The 17,844-nt window shown below is 53.1% G+C and overlaps 1 protein-coding gene across 5 annotated transcripts in view; it reads left to right on the forward strand.

Annotated features, from left to right (window-relative positions):
• CAMKK2 (calcium/calmodulin dependent protein kinase kinase 2) overlaps positions 1-13,807 on the forward strand; it is a 56,341-nt gene extending 42,534 nt beyond the window's left edge. The window contains exons 12-17 of one of the 5 annotated variants that reach the window (XM_017872090.1): positions 1,794-1,867; positions 1,954-2,041; positions 3,099-3,227; positions 6,610-6,710; positions 7,249-7,291; positions 10,684-13,807. In XM_017872090.1, coding sequence (XP_017727579.1) covers positions 1,794-1,867; positions 1,954-2,041; positions 3,099-3,227; positions 6,610-6,710; positions 7,249-7,291; positions 10,684-10,854 — 606 coding nt within the window. In that variant the 3' untranslated portion in view covers positions 10,855-13,807. Of the gene's footprint in view, positions 1-1,793; positions 1,868-1,953; positions 2,042-3,098; positions 3,228-6,609; positions 6,711-7,248; positions 7,292-7,587; positions 8,362-10,683 lie in introns of those variants that run through there. The other 4 variants (XM_017872091.1, XM_017872093.1, XM_017872092.1 and 1 more) reach the window with 4 other exon arrangements.
• Positions 13,808-17,844: the final 4,037 nt, after the last annotated feature.

Here is a 17,844-nt window from a genome sequence, read left to right on the forward strand (position 1 = left end):
TTGAGATGGAGTCTCACTCTGTCACCCAGGCTAGAGTGTAGTGGTGCGATCTCGGCTCACTGCAACCTCCGCCTCCCGGGTTCACGCCATTCTCCTGCCTCACCCTCCTGAGTAGCTGGGACTACAGATGCCAGCCACCACGCCCGGCTAAGTTTTGTGTTTTGTAGAGATGGTGTTTTGCCATGTTGGCCAAACTGGTCTCAAACTCCTGACTTCAAATGATCTGCCCGCCCGGGACTCCCAGAGTGCTGGGATTTGGGATTACAGGCCTGAGCCACCGCGCCTGGCCTTCTTGTTTTAACTCTGAAGTTCAGTTTGATTATGTGAGCAATAAAAACATAGGGTTTTCCCTTTCCTGAGCTTGTGTTCTTATCGAGGAAAGGCTGAGAAACTGGTCCCGTGAAGAAGTAAAGGAGTTTATAACGATTGCCTCTCAGTATTTGATTAGAAAAGTTTTCAATCATATAGCAAAGCTGGAAGAATTGTCCCGCGAACACCCACATACCCACCACCTGGTTCTACTATTAACTTTTTCTTGTGCTTGTCTGTTCATTCCTTACCCATCCCTCAGTCCATCTGGTTTCTTATTGTGTTTCAGAGTAAGTTACCACCATCTCTGCTCTTCCTTCCAAATGCCTTAGAAGGCAGTGACTAGCTAGAGCTCAAGCCACCGCTCTTAATGAAATCGTTTTCCTCAGACGGGGTGGTTCAGGTCCGTCTGCCACCTTTTCCAGCGTTTTCAGTGCCCCATGTAAAGATTCCTTTTCCAGCACACATGACCGAGCTCCTGTTGAGTCAGGCCCTCGGCTGAGTGAAAGCATCGATTTGTCACCCAGAAGGTGGTGCAACGATAGGCTTCGGAGTCAGCTGAATCTAGGCTGAAATCGCTCTTCGTACTTCCTGGGGCACATTATTTCTCTGAACTTCTGTTTTTCTCTTCGGTAAAATGAGAATACTACTTGTTATTTCTGATGACTTCTGAGAGGATTGACAGAAGTAATTCAAGTATCCATCCATTCAGCAGATATGTATTGAGCCCTTACTTTGTGCCAGGAATGCACCTAGTCATGGGAGAGTCCGCAGTGAACAAGACAGACAGAAATCCCTGCTTACTTGGCGCTAACATTCCCGTGGGAGGGGTTAAACAATAAACAAATAAATCTGTACAATAACGTCAGGGATAAGTGCCACCATGAGGAGTGATGTGGGCGGTGGCGGTATTGGGGGTTGTCTGTTTTAGACAGGGCTTCAGGAAGGCCTTCCTGAGAAGGTGAGCTTTAGTCAGACACCTGCATGGTGGGAGAGACCAAGCCACGTAGATGTTGGTGGGAAGAACATTCCAGGGAGACGGGGAACAGTGAATGAAAACCTCAGGACAGGGCATGGCGCGGTCCAGGCTAAGCCCTTGAAAATCACTGCTGCTGCCACAAAGTCTTTTATGTTATTCATGTCGTTCCTATTGTTCACCTGGCAAGTGGGTGATAAGCATTGTTTGCTTTGGTGTAAGTAGGTAAACTGAGGCCCCGCTACAGAGGGAGGCTGCAGTGTGCTTGGGAAAGGCTCTAGCCCTTTGAGAGGGACATTCCTGGGCCATTCCTGGCTCCGCCTTGCGTCGGCCAGGCCCCACCCCCATGTCTGGGCCATTCTCGGGGAGAATGGGAGCTGCTTGCCCCCAGCCTGGGCCACGATTGATTTCTCTGCTGTATCCTACATGGACTGGCACAGCACAGGTGGCCCTCGAAGGGCAGATGTGGCCATGATTGACTGCCACTCTGACGCTGGCCTCTTTGCAGTGCCCATTCATGGACGAGCGGATCATGTGTTTACACAGTAAGATCAAGAGTCAGGCCCTGGAATTTCCAGACCAGTGAGTATCTCCCGCCGTCCCGCGTTGCTCCTGTCCGAGTTATTGGCGGTCCCGTGTCTCCCACCCTGATGCGTCTCCCTCCCCAGGCCTGACATAGCTGAGGACTTGAAGGACCTGATCACCCGTATGCTGGACAAGAACCCTGAGTCAAGGATCGTGGTGCCCGAAATCAAGGTACCCTTGGCTTGGCCTGTGCCCCGTGCTTGGGATTGTTTGGCTCAGCCCTGCCTCAGCCAGACCCCACACCCATATGTCCACAGTGCCACACCCTCCTTGGCACCGCTGTTCTCCCATGCCCCAGGGCCTCTGAGCTGCTGGTGGCTGCTGAGGGTTGGGGAGGAAGATTTGGGCATTGTGTGCACTGTGATTGTGGGAGTGGGATCTATGACCGGCCAGCCTGCACTTGCTCCAGCTGGCATGGGCTGACGGTATCCACCCTCTGCAGACCAGCCTGGGGCCTCCGTGCTCCACACCCTGCTCCCAGAGCTCAGGTCCTCTCCAAAGGCCAGTCTCTTTGAGAAACTGCAGTGAAGACGGGAGGAAATTAATGAGCTATTCGACCTCCCCAGCCTGCTGAATCCTACCCTCTTGCAGAAAGCACTTTTTGGGAAGTGTACTCCCCCAAAACATCTCCACGAATGCCACACACATATATCTGGCCCTTTAAGAAATCTAGAGATTTGCCCTGGGACCTCCTAGGCACCTAGCTAACTGGCATTTGAAGGTCTTAACAGAAGGCAGCCCAAAAAGTCATGGATTGGGGCTTGGACCCCAGGGGGCAGACCTCTGTCTGGGTCCTCTCCTTATCGTGTCCTGCCAGCTGGTCCCACCATGCCTCCAAGTCTCTCTCTCCTGCTGTGAGATGGGGGGAATGCTGCCTGCTGTGCGCCGAGCCTCCCAGGTGTCAGGGATTGTGGCTGAGAAGTGATGGATGCTCCTTGGGCAGCCAGGCAAGGCAGATGCCAAATTCCCGTCACTTCGGCCAAGACCTGGGGCCGGATGGAGAATCACCCCGCTCCCATTTCAGCCTCAAAGCTCCTCCCATTCTGTCTCTCCATCTTCACATTTCTGCCCCTTCGCTCACCCCTGCCCTCTGCTCGCCAGCTGTCTTGCATGCCTGACCACAGGCCCTCGCCTCTCCCTCCTGCATGCCCTCGTGGCTCCGCTCGCTGGCAGGGCCCTCCGGGAGCCAGCCGCATCTGCCCCTCACTCCTCCTGTCGTTCGTTGAAGCTGCACCCCTGGGTCACGAGGCACGGGGCGGAGCCGTTGCCGTCGGAGGATGAGAACTGCACGCTGGTCGAAGTGACTGAAGAGGAGGTCGAGAACTCAGTCAAACACATTCCCAGCCTGGCGACCGTGGTAAGGCAGATGGACCCCTGACCCACAGCAGGGACCCAGGAGCCTGAGGTGGGGCCTGGCCAGGACAGGCCGGACACAGGCAGGTGCCCGGGAGTCAGGAGATGGCCGGGGCCCGCCCCTAACCCACAGCTGCTGACCTCTGGGCCTTGGTCACGCATCAGGCCAGGTGACCCCTGCATCTTCTGAGCCAGGTTCCGTGTTACCATAGGGAAGGGGAGTTTCTCCCTCTGGAATTCCTGCTTTCAGAGCTCATCAGGGGAGAGGAACTAGGGGAAGTACCAGGCAGGCAAGGGTTGGGAGCCGGAGCCGAGGTCTCTAAGCCAGGATTCCCACCTGGCTGGAATTTTAGGCTCCAGCGTGGATGGTGTAGCATGTCTCACGTCTGCCATGTGGGTAGCCACCAGGGATAGAGGCAGGGACTTCCACGCACATGCTCAGAACGTTCTGCCCATCTCGTGAGGGTGGGATTTTGCTTAGGAGCCAGCAGGTCCCCTTTTATGGCCTTGAATTTGGATCCTGACCCAGGAAGAAGGAGCCAGAATGTAGAGTCCTCAGGCCTAACCTTTGAGGCTCTGGGAATCGCCACTGACCAGTCCCTGTCCAAGAGGGCAGTTAGCTCCAAGAGGGAGACCAGGAGTCCCAGGGATCCAGGTTCCAGGCAGCAGGCTTGGGGACAGAGACCAGCAGGTTGTCCCACCACAGCCACCTCGAAAGGCCTGGTTGCAGTTGGCCAGCACTAGTCCCAGTGGGCCGGTGGGCCCCTCGGCTCTGGAGGGGACCCGTGAGACTGGCTGGAAAGGCACAGAAGGTCCAGCTGTGAAGGATTGCCCCTGTAGGAGCCCGGATGCTGCTCCTGCTCCTCCAGCTTTGCACCTCTCCTCTCTGCTTCCCCACACACTTCCTCTCTCCTCCTCCCAAAGCTGAGCCCTGGCTGGGGCATCCAGCCGCATCTTCCTCCACTCTTTCCCCACCCAGGGCTGCGCGTGACCTTCACTGTTGAAGACTCATGCACACCCACTGACCCTTCCTCAGCCACCCTCCCACCCCCTGCACCCATAGACAAGTAGGCAGCTGCTGTCGGACTCTGCACCCCCCATGGGTTACTCCGTTCCAGGCTCAGGATGTTCTAGTCCTGAATCAGTTGCCCTCCCTTTCCTCCCCAGGTCTCAGCTGCAGGTTCTTGGGAGAAAGCGTCTGGCCCTGGAGGTCTGGAGTAGGCATCCATTATTCGGGAATCACTTGTTGAATACCAAGTGGTTTCTCAGGCCTGTGCTGGGAGCAGGGGCTGGGTGGAGTGATGAACAAAACCCCCATGGCCTCTGCCATGCTTGAGAGGCAGATGCTGGTCAAACCAACAAATGTATGTACAGTGCAGTAGAGGGACCGCAGGACATGCCCCTAATGGAGGGACACTTGGCCCCACTGGGAAGAAGTGGATAGACACCGAGAGGATGGTAGGGTGTTAACTCCGCTGAGAGAGGGCAGAGGGGCTCACACACACTGGGCGGGGCCGCTGAAGCAGGGCAAGGAAGGTGGAGGGAGTGTGTGGTGAGGTTTCACATCTTTACTCCTAGAGCATGGGTTTGAATCAGGGTTTGAACCACGGCAGCTGGAGCAGGGATGGGCAGGTAGATATTGGGAAGTGGTCTGACTTGGGACAAGATGGCAAGGTCCAGGCCCCCTGCATGTGTTCATCATTCAGCAAACACTCATGGAGCAGCCAGTGTGTGCCAGGCACAGGTGTCAAAGATGAGCACAGCCCAGTGCCCGCTCTTGGGGGCAGGGGCTGGGGAGGGCTGCTGGGGAGGGGCTCCTGGCCTCATAAGAAAGATGGACCTGGGAAGAATCAGCCTCCTGTGTGATCAGAGGCCAGTGCAGAGGTGCAAGGGCTGGGGGCTTCACAGAGGAGGAGCTCCTGCCCTGGGGTGACAAGGCGATAGGGGAGGTGGCAGAGTGGGCTCACCTGGGGGAGTGACACTTGCCCAGACTCAGAGGAAAGAGGGGCTGGTGTGTCCCAGTGACTGACTGTAAGAACCTCAGTCGGGGAAGAGGCCTTCATTCTCTCTCTCTTTTTTTTTTTTTGAGATAGAGTTTTGCTCTTGTTTCCCAGGCTGGAGTGTAGTGGCATGGTCTTGGCTCACTGCAACCTCCGCCTCCTGGGTTCAAGCAATTTTCCTGCCTCAGCCTCCCGAGGAGCTAGGATGACAGGTGCCCAACACCATGCCCAGCTAATTTTTGTATTTTTAGTGGAGACGGGGTTTCTCCATGTTGGCCAAGCTGGTCTCAAACTCCTGACCTCAGGTGATCCGCCCGCCTCAGCCTCCCAAAGAACTGGTATTACAGGTGTGAGCCACTGCGCCCGGCCCCCCGCTCCTTCTTTTAAATTGAGGTAGAATTCACATAACATAAAATTAAAGTGAACAATTCAGTGGCATTTGTGACATTCACAGTGGCATGCAATTATCCCCTCAATGGTTCTGAACATTTTCATTACTTCACACCCCCGCCCATCAGCAGTGACTCTCCATTCCCCTCCCCGCAGCCCTGGCACCCACTCACCTGCACTCTGTGCGACAGATTTGTGTATTCTGGTGGAATCCTACACTCTGAGGCCTTTCGGGCCTGGCTACTTTGACGTAGCCGGTTTTCACGGTCCGTTCGTGTTGTACAAGGATTAGTGCTTCACTCCTTCTTAGGGCTGAATCATGTTCCATTGCACGGACAGACCGCTTTGAGTTTATCTGTTCTTCAGTGGATGGGCATTTGGGTGTTTGCACCTTTTGGTAAATTAGTGTTTCTTAAACACTTATTTTTCTTGTTGGCAGCAAATGCTTAAAAAGTCAGAAGCTCCATGAATTGCCAAAACAGCTTGAAGGGGCACTGCGCCCTGGTTGGGGTGGGGTGAGAGGCCCAGTGACTCTTATGGGGTCTGCAGGCCACTCCCTTCATGGGAAATGGCAGCCAAGAGCATCACCAAGAGTGACTGGTTCACGTCCTTGCTCCAGAACTTTCCGGGGCTCTCTGGCTGACCACAGGCCAAGTTCCAGACCCCTCTGGGTGGGGATTCTGAGTCAGGTAGTGAGGGGACCAGATCTGGGTTTTGGAAGGGATGGGAGGGAGGTGGAAAGCAGGGAGGCCTGGGAGAGATGCTGAGCAGTGGCTGAGGGTGTGGTGCAGGACAGCACCTTTTTCCAGAGGATTCTTTCGGTGGGGGTTGGTTGCAGCGGCGGGGGGCTGCCCAGTTTCTCTCAAAGGCCTGCCATCAGCCACCAGCCCTGGGTGCTGGCAGGGGCTGGGGAGAAGGAAGAGGGAGGATGTTGCCTGGAATCGCCCCCACCTGGCCAAGCAGTCACCTGCCACCTCCTCTTTTCTCCCTCTTCAGATCCTGGTGAAGACCATGATACGTAAACGCTCCTTTGGGAACCCATTCGAGGGCAGCCGGCGGGAGGAGCGTTCCCTGTCAGCGCCTGGAAACCTGCTCACGTGAGTGGCCGCCTGCCTTCTTGGGTGGGAGAGTGGGGGCTGGAGGCCGAGCTTGGGGCAGCCCTGCCCAGACCACTCTGCACAGGTCCTCCCTGAAGTGGTACCATCTGGAGAGACTCAGATGAGACCCACCTGGTGCACTGGGACAGTCAGCACCCCAGCCTGGACTCAGCTCACCTCCTTTTGCTGACAGCTAATCCACCTGAAGTTTACCTTTCTCGGGGACTTGCACTGTAGCTGGGGGGGCTCTTGGCAGTCAGAAGAAAAGCACTTTTGTGGCCCAGGAGTATGAGTGCCTGATGGGGAGGTTTGAGGCTCTGTGCTGGGCGAGCAGTGTGGTCTCACTCAGGACTGTGTGTCCATGCAGAGGGGTGTCCACGCAGAGGGGTGTCCACTCACCTGCTGTCAATGCCACCCTGGCTCCAGCTCTGTGAAGCTGGTGTTTGGGGTCTGAGTGTGCCTGGGTGGGGGAACGGGCATCTCGTGGATCCCAAGCGTCCATTCTCACTTCCCTTTTCCCTCCCTCTGGTGATTCCAGCAAAAAACCAACCAGGGAATGTGAGTCCCTGTCTGAGCTCAAGGTAACACCTGCCTGCCTGTGCCGTAGCCTCTGCTGGGGCCTGAGGGGGGGGTGGGTGGGCAGCTGCAGAGCACGGGGGTATCCCCACCCAGGCAGACGCTCCTTCCAGCCTGGGCTTCTGTGGCCCGGCTCACCACAGGCCTCCAGACCCAGTATTAGAACGAGGGGCCTCGGGGGCTTGGACCCGACGGTGGGTCATGCATGTGGGCTGGGGCTGCGGGTGCATGGCGCTCCAGCTGGAATGCCTGAGAATGCACCCAGGTCTGAAGATCCCGTGTGGCACCCATGTCTTCTCAGTGCACGTCAATGGCGTTGAAGCTCTGTCACAGGGCCCGTGGGTGCCCCCGGCCGAGTCCGCATGGTCAGCGCATAGATCAGGCATGTTGCACTGTGTGGCTCTTTGCTAGGGGCTCTCCAGCTCCACTTCTCTTTCTTTGATGTTTTTAGACTTAGAAAATAAGTCCCCTTCCCACCTGTTGCAAAGTAATGTAAGAGTTCCCTCACCCGAGTGGATGCAGACCTTCTTGCTGTCAGCCACCCTTCCTTCATACACATACCCAGCCCAGGTGACCAGAACCTCCCAGGACAGATGAGGCCTTGTGTCCCTATGAGACTGGGAGAACCTGCTGGGCACCCCTGCTGCAGGTGCTGTGGTGGGTGGGGACCCCACTGCCCTTCCCAGTGAGCCCGTCATGGCCACCTGACTCAGTGGGAGCTCCAGGCAGTCACTTCTGTTTCTTAAAAATAGCTTTATTGAGGTTCAATTCACATACCATGTAATTCACCCATGGGAAGGGTATGATTCAGTGGTTTCTAATAGCGTTTTGCAGCCATCACCACCATCAACTTTACGACATTTTCATCAGCCCAAGAAGGCACCCTACACTCCTTAGCTGTTCCCATCCAACTCCCCCACCCCAGTAACCACTCATCTTTTAGTTTTCTATGGATTTGCCGATTCTGGACATTTCGTATAAATGGCATCATACACTACGTGGCCTTCTGTGTCTGGCTTCTTTCACTCAGCATCATGTTTTCAAGGTTCATCCATGCTCTACATGTATTAGTGCTTCATTCCTTTTTGTGGCCAAATAATATTTCATTGTATGGACACACCTCACTTTGTTTATCCATTTCTCTGTGGATGGACTTGTCTCCACCTTTTGGCTATTGAATGAAGACTGATGCTATGAACATTCCTGTACAAGTATTAGGAGCTGGCTTACAAGATGAAATGGATTGACCACCAGGCTGGGCATGGTGGCTTACGCCTGTAATCCCAGCACTTTGGGAGGCCGAGGCAGGTGGATCACGAGGTCAGGAGTTTGAGACCAGCCTGGCCAATATGGTGAAACCCTGTCTCTACTAAAATACAAAATTAGCCGGGCATGGTGGCACATGTTTGTAGTCCTAGCTACTCGGGAGGTGAGGCAGGAGAATCACTTGAACCTGGGAGGTGGAGAGTGCGGTGAGTTGAGATCGCGCCATTGCACTCCAGCCTGGGCAACGAGCGAAAATCTGTCTCAAAAAAAAAAAAAAAAAAAAAAAAAAGAAAAGAAATGGATTGGCCACTCCCTGTGGGAGTCAGGGCTTATATGGTAATCTAGGAGGAACACCTGTTTGGGAATTGTTTATGCTTTTGAGAGAAACCTTGCCCTCCAGCATAGAGCAGGGAAGATGGCAGTCCTGCAGAACCGGTCTTCAGCAGCCTCAGAAGGCAGACGCAGTCCCCAGCTTGTGCCCAGACAGATGCCTGGGCAGCTCAGCCTTGGGTGTGAGCCTCACGGATGATGGAGTGGAAACCCAGCGGGTTGGCCTTTCCTCGGCCTTCCTCCTCTCAATCTCCATTTTAGGGTCTGCCGAAGTGGGGCTGCCTCCTGTCTGTGAGCAAGTCTGCTCTTGGTTTCTTTTCTATTTTCTTTCTTTTTTTTTTTTTTTGAGACAGGCTCTCGCTCTGTCGCCCAGGCTGGAGTGTTGGAGTATGGTGGTGTGGTCTCGGCTCACTGCAATGTCTGCCTCCTAGGCTCAAGCGATTCTCCTGCCTCAGCTTCCTGAGTAGCTGGGATTATAGATGTATGCCACCATGCCCAGCTAATTTTTGTATTTTTTTAGTAAAGACAGGGTTTTACCATATTGGCCAGGCTGGTCTAGAACTCCTGACCTCAGGTGATCTACCTGCCTTGGCCTCCCAAACTAGTGGGATTACAGGCGTGAGCCACTGTGCCCGGCCTTAATTTCAGTGAGATTGAAATTGCAAGACCAGCAGATGGCGACTGGCCCAAAGGACTGTACTGTCCCTTCCTTCCCTCACCTGTGATCCCCTGCCCTCAGCCCCCAGCAGGTGGGATGCCTTGGTCGTGGGAGCCCACAGAGCTGATTCAGGCACTGGGGGTCTTGGACTGGAGGCCTGCCTGCCGTCTGCAGTGAGACCCAGCCCTTGCCAACAGGCAACTGCAAGGGCAGAGACTGAAGGCCTGACCTCTCCCCGGGGACCTTACCCGCATTCTCCATCAGAAACATAGCAAGCCAGACATCACGCTTTCTCTTCCCTTGTGTAAGGACAGTCTCCCTCCTGGACAGGAGACACGGACTGTTGTTGGGGAGGGACAGACAGTAACCCATGGCATGCCCAGTGGCCTCCCTAAGAACGGGGGAGCTTATGTGATGGTGGTGAGGGGATGGGCCCCTCCTTGGGGATTCCCGTTGCACTTGTCACACCATCCATGCTGTCACACCAGTGGCTCCAGCCTGGGCTCTTCAGGGACACAAGGGCTCTCCTCCCACTTTCAAGAAGGAAGGGGCCTCCTCTTCTGTCTGAGGTGCTCCTCCCTCAGGGCTGGCTGCAGGAAGGCTGAGTTGGGAGGATCCCTGGAGCAGCTGTCAGCAGCCCTTTCTTGAGGGCCAGCTGTGTGCCAGGCCAGGCAGGGGAGGCTCTGATCACCCCCCCCCCCCCGCACAAGGAACTCAACATCTGGTGACTGAGGACAAGCTCACAGTCCCTTCCCCGTAAGAGCTCATAGCCTAAGTGGGGGGTCGAAGTACCTAAAAACCTGGTATGACAGGTGCCACAGGGTGGGGGGTGCCTTCTACTTGGGATTTGTGCAATGATTTTTGGTGTTACATAGTTTTGGAACAGTTGTACAGTTCCTTGCTATTTTTGGCAAATGATGCTGGTCTTTCATTTACAGAGGAGTTGGGTGCAAAGTCTCCTTTGAAAAATTTATGTGAGCAAGGAAAAGGGGAGAGGATATCAAAGACTGAGTTACCTAGATCACGTTCCAGGGGGTGCGCGACGGCCCACTTGGGCAGGGGGCCCAGATGTGGGAGCAGCTGGCTCAGGGCCTCGCTGGCGTTTCTCAGAGTCTTAATCTTGGTTTTCTGTTCGGTGAGCAGGAAGCAAGGCAGCGAAGACAACCTCCAGGGCACCGACCCGCCCCCCATGGGGGAGGAGGAAGTGCTCTTGTGAGAGGCAGTCCCTGCGTGGAAAGTTGCCGGGCCCCCGCCCCTGGCTCCCCCGCACGCATGCATCCACCGGGGCCGGAGGAGGCGATGGAGCCCGAGTAGCTGCCTGGATCGCTCGGCCTCGCATGCGCGCCGCATCGCCTCTCGGGGGCTGCTGCACCGCGTTTCCATAGCAGCATGTCCTACGGAAACCCAGCACGTGTGTAGAGCCTCGATCGTCATCTCTGGTTATTTGTTTTTTCCTTTGTTGTTTTAAAGGGGCCAAAAAAAAAAAAAAAAAAAAAAAGGACTTGACTCCATGACGTCGACCTTGGCCGCTGGCTGGCTGAACAGGCGGGTGTGAGGAGTTGCAGACCCAAACCCATGTGCATTTTGGGACAATTGCTTTTTAAAACGTTTTTATGCCAAAAATCCTTCATTGTGATTTTCAGAACCGTGTCAGATATACCAAGTGACTGTGTGTGGGGTTTGACAACTGTGGAAAGGTGAGCAGAAAACTCCGGTGGTCTGAGGCCATGGAGGTGTTTGCTGCATTTGATAGCGAGTAGGGGGCTAGATGTGGCTCCTTGTACAAACCCCAAACCATGGCACCTTCCAGAGCCATGGTCTCAAGGAGTCAGAGCAGGGCTGGCCCTCAGTAGCTGCAGGGAGCTTTGATGCAACTTATTTGTAAGAAGGATTTTTAAATTTTTTAATGGGTAGAATTGTCAGGAAGGTAGAAAGGGCTTGAAATTTAATAAGTGCTTCTGGAAGGGGATTTTCCAAGCCTGGAAGGGTATTCAGCAGCTGTGGTGGGAAAAAGTTTCTCCTGAAAGACTGAACGTGTTTCTTCATGACAGCTGCTCAAAGTAGGTTTCTGAGAAAGTTGACCGAGCTCTGGTAAATCTCTTTGTCAAATTACAAAAACTTCAGGGTGAAATCCTATGCTTCCATGTACATTACATGGCTTAAGATTAAACAAAAAAAATTTTCAAGTCTCTAACTAGACTGAACTCTAAAGCACAGTAGTTCAGAAATTATTTAGAGCTTCCAGGATATATTTCACGGCTTCAGACATGTGATCAGTTAGAGCCGATGAAATCTATGCCCACCTGTATATATTAGCAGCTTAGCTAGTTCATAACCTGTGTATTCTAAAGACTGCTAAGGTTTTGTTTTCATTTTAAATCCTAGCTGATTGTTGTGGTCAATGAAATATCCAGTTTCTGGAGGGCCAGTTGGGAAATGCTTTCACTGGACCGAAAGACAAATGTTCATCCTGAGGATCTGAGCTTCCCTAGACTCCACACAATAACCTTGGGACACCCTTTTAGAGAATATTGTTGAAACCCACAGGACTCCTCGGGCTATGAGGAAACCAGGGCTTGGCACAGGAAGTTCCCCTTTGTAGCTAAAAGTCCAGCAAGAAAGGGTTCATCTTTTTGACTTCCAATTAATATTGGGAAATTTGGTTGAGGTTCAAGTGTGACTCCTTTCAGAGTCACAGGTAGGGGAGTGTAAAGTTGGAGGGGGAGGAAAGCTGGAAGGACTCTGGGAGATTCCCAGCTCTGCTTTCCAGGGCTTGGCAGAATCTGGACTGGGGAAAGATGGCACCGGGAAATTCTGCTTCCCTGTCGTTTACATCTGATCAGCCCTGGTGTGAGGACTTCTTAGACAAAGGCAAGACCGTGTGCCCCTGCCCAGCCCATTCATGGAGCCCTGGGCCTTCTTGGCTTCCATAGATCCTAAGCTCTTGACTATAGTTTAGCCAGACTTGTTTTGCTATCTTATAAGCAGTTCAGAATTAGGGAATGCTGGTTTTGAAGAGCAAAGGACAGGTAGCCTAGAGAGGGCCATCTGGCCTGCTTGCTGGGTCTTTGTAACCCAGCACTTCCTCTTGCCCTCCTGACTTTACGTTTATGGGGAGAGGACTCAATAGCTCCACCCCTTCTGGCACCAGATGGGGCTTGGGTAGTTTGCAATAAGCACCTTGCAGAGGTTAAAGCCAGCGGGTCCCTAGTCTTAGGCCCAGCCTGCTTGTGTGGGCTCTGGCCTGGCCTGGTGGCTGGCCCAGGGGGTGGCAGTGCTCAGAGCTTCTGCAGGACTTCTCTTGTTTACACAGCTGCATCAGACAATGCCATTTCTCCCCACCACGGAACTTCCATCTAAGATTTCTTCCGGGGAATGCCAGCAATCAGGCAGCACCCAGCTGTGGGGGCAATGGAAGAAGTACCAAAGCAAGCTGTGGAAAGGACCCACCCCACATGAAAAGGATAAGCCAAGATAGCTGTAAACACAGAGCATTTGAGCTGCCACTCTGTTGGAGCACATTGATTTTTCAAAAGCCAGCTGTCAGGAAAGGAGGTGCTGTTATGAGCAGCTCTTCCAGGGGGCAAAGAGGACGCCCATAATTTCTTCCATTGCTGGCTCATCTGTGGGACCAATTTGGTGTAAGCAACCTGTGGCCTGCACCTGTGGCCTCGAAGGAAGCACAAACCCTCCATCCACTTCCCATTTCCTCTACCCTTTTCCACCTCCCCCTTCTATCCCACCAGCCACCAGTGGCTCCCAGAAAGCCTTATTGAACTCCTTGTTGACACTTAGGGCTGCAGAGGCCTCTCCCCACTGGCTTGGCCTTTCCTGAGAGGCAGGGCTCCCATCCTCAGAGCCTTTCTGGAACAAGGAGAATGCCCGTGCAGGTGGACACAGGCCTGGCCTGTTGCTGTCACTTGTCTTCCAGCAGGGAGCTTCACGTTGCTGAGTGGAAGAACCATGACCTCCACTTGCTTCCAAGGTGCTAGGGAAGTTTCAGGGTACGCTGGTTCCCCTCTCCAGCTGGAGGCCGAGTTTCTGGGGACTGCAGACTTTTCTACTCTGTGATCAATTCAACGCCCGATGCTTCTGTTTCATTCCTGACCCTTTCTACTATGCATTTTCCTTTTATCAGGTGTATAAAGTTAAATACTGTGTATTTATCACTAAAAAGTACATGAACTTAAGAGAAAAATAAGCCTTTCGTGTTTTCCACAGATGTTTAAGCTTCTCTGTAAAGTTGAAATAAACAGCAAAATGGTGCAAAGCCTGGGCCTCTTTGGGAGGTTTGTATTGGTGGTTGTTTATTTAGGCCATCTGCCCTGATGTCTGCATTTCTTCCTCAGGCTGACAGTGAGGTCAGACGCCCAAGTCAAGGCTAATGTACTCAGCAGATCTCTAATTTAGAGCATGTCCTAGGGCCTCACTACTCAGTGTGGTTCCCAGACCAGCAGTGCCAGTGTCACCTGCGAGTGGGCTAGAAATGCAGGTGCCAGCTGGGCACGGTGGTTCACGCCTGCAATCCCAGCAATTTGAGAGGCCAAGGTGGAAGGATTGTTTGAGTCCAGGAGTTCGAGACCAGCCTGGACAACATGGCAAGACCCCCATCTCTCTAAAAAAAAAAAGAAAAAAAATTACAAAATTAATCGAGTGTGGTGGTGCATGCCTGTGGTCCCACAGTTACGCAGGAGGCTGAGGTGAGGGGATTGTGTGAGCCGTGGAGGTCAAGGTTTCAGTGAGCTGTGATCATGCCACTGCACACCAGACTGGGCAACAGGGCGAGACCCTGTCTCAAAAATTAAAAGAAAAAAAGAAATGCAGATGCCCAGACTTGGCTTAAACCTGCTCCCCAGGTGACTCATCTGCATGCTGAAGTTTTAGCAGCACTGCTCTCGCAGGCAGGTAATCGCAAGATTCTGGTGGAGGCCAGACAGGTGTGCAGCCCCGGAGCAGTCTCAGTCACACTGAACTATGGCCTGGCATACCACGTGACACTTCACCCCCCAAGGTAGGGATTAACCCCGTTTTATGGATCATCATCTGTGAGGTGAGGCTCCAAAAGTTAAGGCAGTTGTCCAAGGGTTAGAATTTGCCAGCAACACCCTTCTGTTTTTTTTTTTTTTTTTTTTGAGGCGGAGTCTCGCTCTGTCGCCCGGACTGGAGTGCAGTGGCCGGATCTCAGCTCACTGCAAGCTCCGCCTCCCGGGTTTACGCCATTCTCCTGCGTCAGCCTCCCGAGTAGCTGGGACTACAGGCGCCCGCTACCTCGCCCGGCTAGTTTTGTATTTTAGTAGAGACAGGGTTTCACCGTGTTAGCCAGGATGGTCTCGATCTCTTGACCTGGTGATCCGCCCGTCTCGGCCTCCCAAAGTGCTGGGATTACAGGCTTGAGCCACCGCGCCCGGCCTGGTTTTCTTTTTTTCTTTTTTGAGACAGGGTCTCATTCCGTCACCCAGGTTGGAGTGCAGTGGCAGTCTCGGCTCACTGCAACCTCCACCTCTCAGGCTTAAGTGATCCATCCACTTCAGGTTCCAAAGTAGCTGGGACCACAGGGGACCACCACCACACCCGCCCCACACCCAGGTCATTCTTAAATTTTGTTTTGTTTTGTTTTGTTGAGACGGAGTCTCGCTCTGTCTCCCAGGCTGGAGTGCGGTGGCCGGATCTCAGCTCACTGCAAGCTCCGCCTCCTGGGTTTACGCCATTCTCCTGCCTCAGCCTCCCGAGTAGCTGGGACTACAGGCGCCCGCCACCTCGCCCGGCTAGTTTTTTGTATTTTTTAGTAGAGACGGGGTTTCACCGTGTTAGCCAGGATGGTCTCGATCTCCCGACCTCGTGATCCGCCCGTCTCGGCCTCCCAAAGTGCTGGGATTACAGGCTTGAGCCACCGCGCCCAGCCATTCTTAAATTTTTTATAGAGACAGAATCTCACTATATTGGCCAGGCCTGGTCTCAAACTCCTGGACTCAAGCCATCCTCCCACCTCAGCCTCCCAAGTAGCTGGGACTACAGGTGTGCACCACCATGCCTGGCTAATTTTTAAATTATTTGTAGGGATGAGGTCTCACTATGTTGCTGAGGCTGGTCTCAAACTCTTGGCCCAAGTAATCCTCCTGCCTCAGCCTCCCGAAGTGCTGGGATGATGGGCGCACAGCACCACACCCAGCCCCCTGCTGGTGTTCATGGCATCTGGAAACACACCCATCCCTCACCCCAACACTGGCTTTCACTCTTCTGTTTTAGAAAAGAGGAGGCTAAACAACATCTCCCCCACTTCGGAAGACAGCCAGTGACCATCACTCCTTAACGAGCAAGGTCATAGATATACCCATTGCCTTCAGTCTGTTTTGTGCTGCTGTTACAGAGGACCTAAGACTGGGTAATTTATAAATAATAAAAATTGATTTCTCATACTTCTGGAGGCCAGGAAGCTCAAGATCAAGGTGCTGGCAGGTTTGGTATCTGGTGAGGGCTGCTGTCTGCTTCCAAGAGGGTGCTTGGTGCTGCATCCTTTGGAGGGAGGACGCGTTGTCCTCGCATGGCAGACAGTGGCAGGGCAGACGGGATGATCTCCCTCTCTAGCCCTTGTATAGGGCACCGACCCCATTCATGAGGGCAGCACAGTCCTGACTCAGTCACCTCCCCAAGGCTTCACCTCCCAATAAGGTTGCATTGGGGATTAAGTTTCCAACATGTGAATTTTGGTAGACACTTTCAGCCCATATCAGCAGTCCTAAGCATTCCAGCTTCATTTGACCCGTGTGCCCAGGCAAGCACTTTTATTTTCTCAGATAGGGTCTCACTCTGGTGCCCAGGCTGGAGTACAGTGGCACCATCATAGCTCACTGCAGCCTCAACCTCTGGGCTCAAGTGATCCTCTGGCCTCAGCCACCCAAGTAGCTGGAACTACAGATATACACCACCACACCTGGCTAATTTAACTTTTTGTAGAGACAGAGTCTCACCATGTTGACTGGGCTGGTCTTGAATGCCTATACTTAAGTGATCCACCTTGGCCTCCCAAAGTCCTGGGATTACAGGCCACAAGCTTTTTTTTTTTTTTTTTTTTTAAAGGCAGCATGAACCAGAGCTTCAATAAAGGGAGTTGGCAAACTTTTTTTTTTTTTTTTTCCAAGAGCAAGAAAAGCCCAGGTTAGCCATTTATCTAGCAGACGCAGAGCATTTCTAAAATAATGGTTCCCCTCAGTACTTGGAAGTGAATTAATGGCAGAGGCGAAGGGCAAACTGCTTCCTCTAGGGAGATTCTGAATACCTGAAGCAGAATTCAGCTGGTGTGTGGCCGGGCGCAGTAGCTCACGCCTGTAATCCCAGCACTTTCGGGGGCTGAGGCAGTGGATCATGAGGTCAGGAGTTCGAGACCAGCCTGGCCAACGTGGTGAACCTCTGTCTCTACTAAAAACACAAAAATTAGCCGTGTGTGGTGGCAGATGCTTGTAATCCCAGCTACTTGGGAGGCTGAGGCAGGAAAATTGCTTGAACCCAGGAGGCAAAGGTTGCAGTGAGCCGAGATTGTGCCACTGCACTCCAGCCTGGGCAATAGGGCAAGACTCTGTCTCAAAAACAAAAAAACACACAAAAAAATTTAGTTGGTATGTAGTCACAGCTGGAAATAGCTTCATGAACATCTCGAACCTGAGTGGAGCTGGGTATGCGTGCTGCTGCTTTTGGTTGGAGACTTTTGGGAAGCAAACAGGGAAGGTAGAGGAAGCCACTTCCATGTTACCAAAAATTGTTACCCACAGCATAGAATTGTAATATTATGTCAAAAGGAAGCACAGGTAAGATGTCACTATAGAGGCTGGGCGCGGTGGCTCAAGCCTGTAATCCCAGCACTTTGGGAGGCCGAGACGGGCGGATCACGAGGTCAGGAGATTGAGACCATCCTGGCTAACCCGGTGAAACCCCATCTCTATTAAAAAATACAAAAAACTAGCTGGGCGAGGTGGCGGGCTCCTGTAGTCCCAGCTACTCGGGAGGCTGAGGCAGGAGAATGGCGTAAACCCGGGAGGCGAGGCTTGCAATGAGCTGAGATCTGGCCACTGCACTCCAGCCTGGGCGACACAGTGAGACTCCGTCTCAAAAAAAAAAAAAAAAAAAAAAAAATGCCCCTAAAAAAAAAGTGTCCTGTGAACTGTATAGGAAGACAAGCTAATGACAGAAATTATTAGGCTTTAAAAAGTAGGCAGCTGGGTGCGGTGGCTCATGCCTGTAATCCCAGCACTATGGGAGGCTGAGGTAGGAGGATCACTTAAGCCCAGCAGATGGAGGCTGCAGTAAGCA

Source organism: Rhinopithecus bieti, unplaced genomic scaffold, assembly GCF_001698545.2.
Source record: "Rhinopithecus bieti isolate Rb0 unplaced genomic scaffold, ASM169854v2 scaffold_6776, whole genome shotgun sequence".
NCBI lineage: Eukaryota > Metazoa > Chordata > Mammalia > Primates > Cercopithecidae > Rhinopithecus > Rhinopithecus bieti.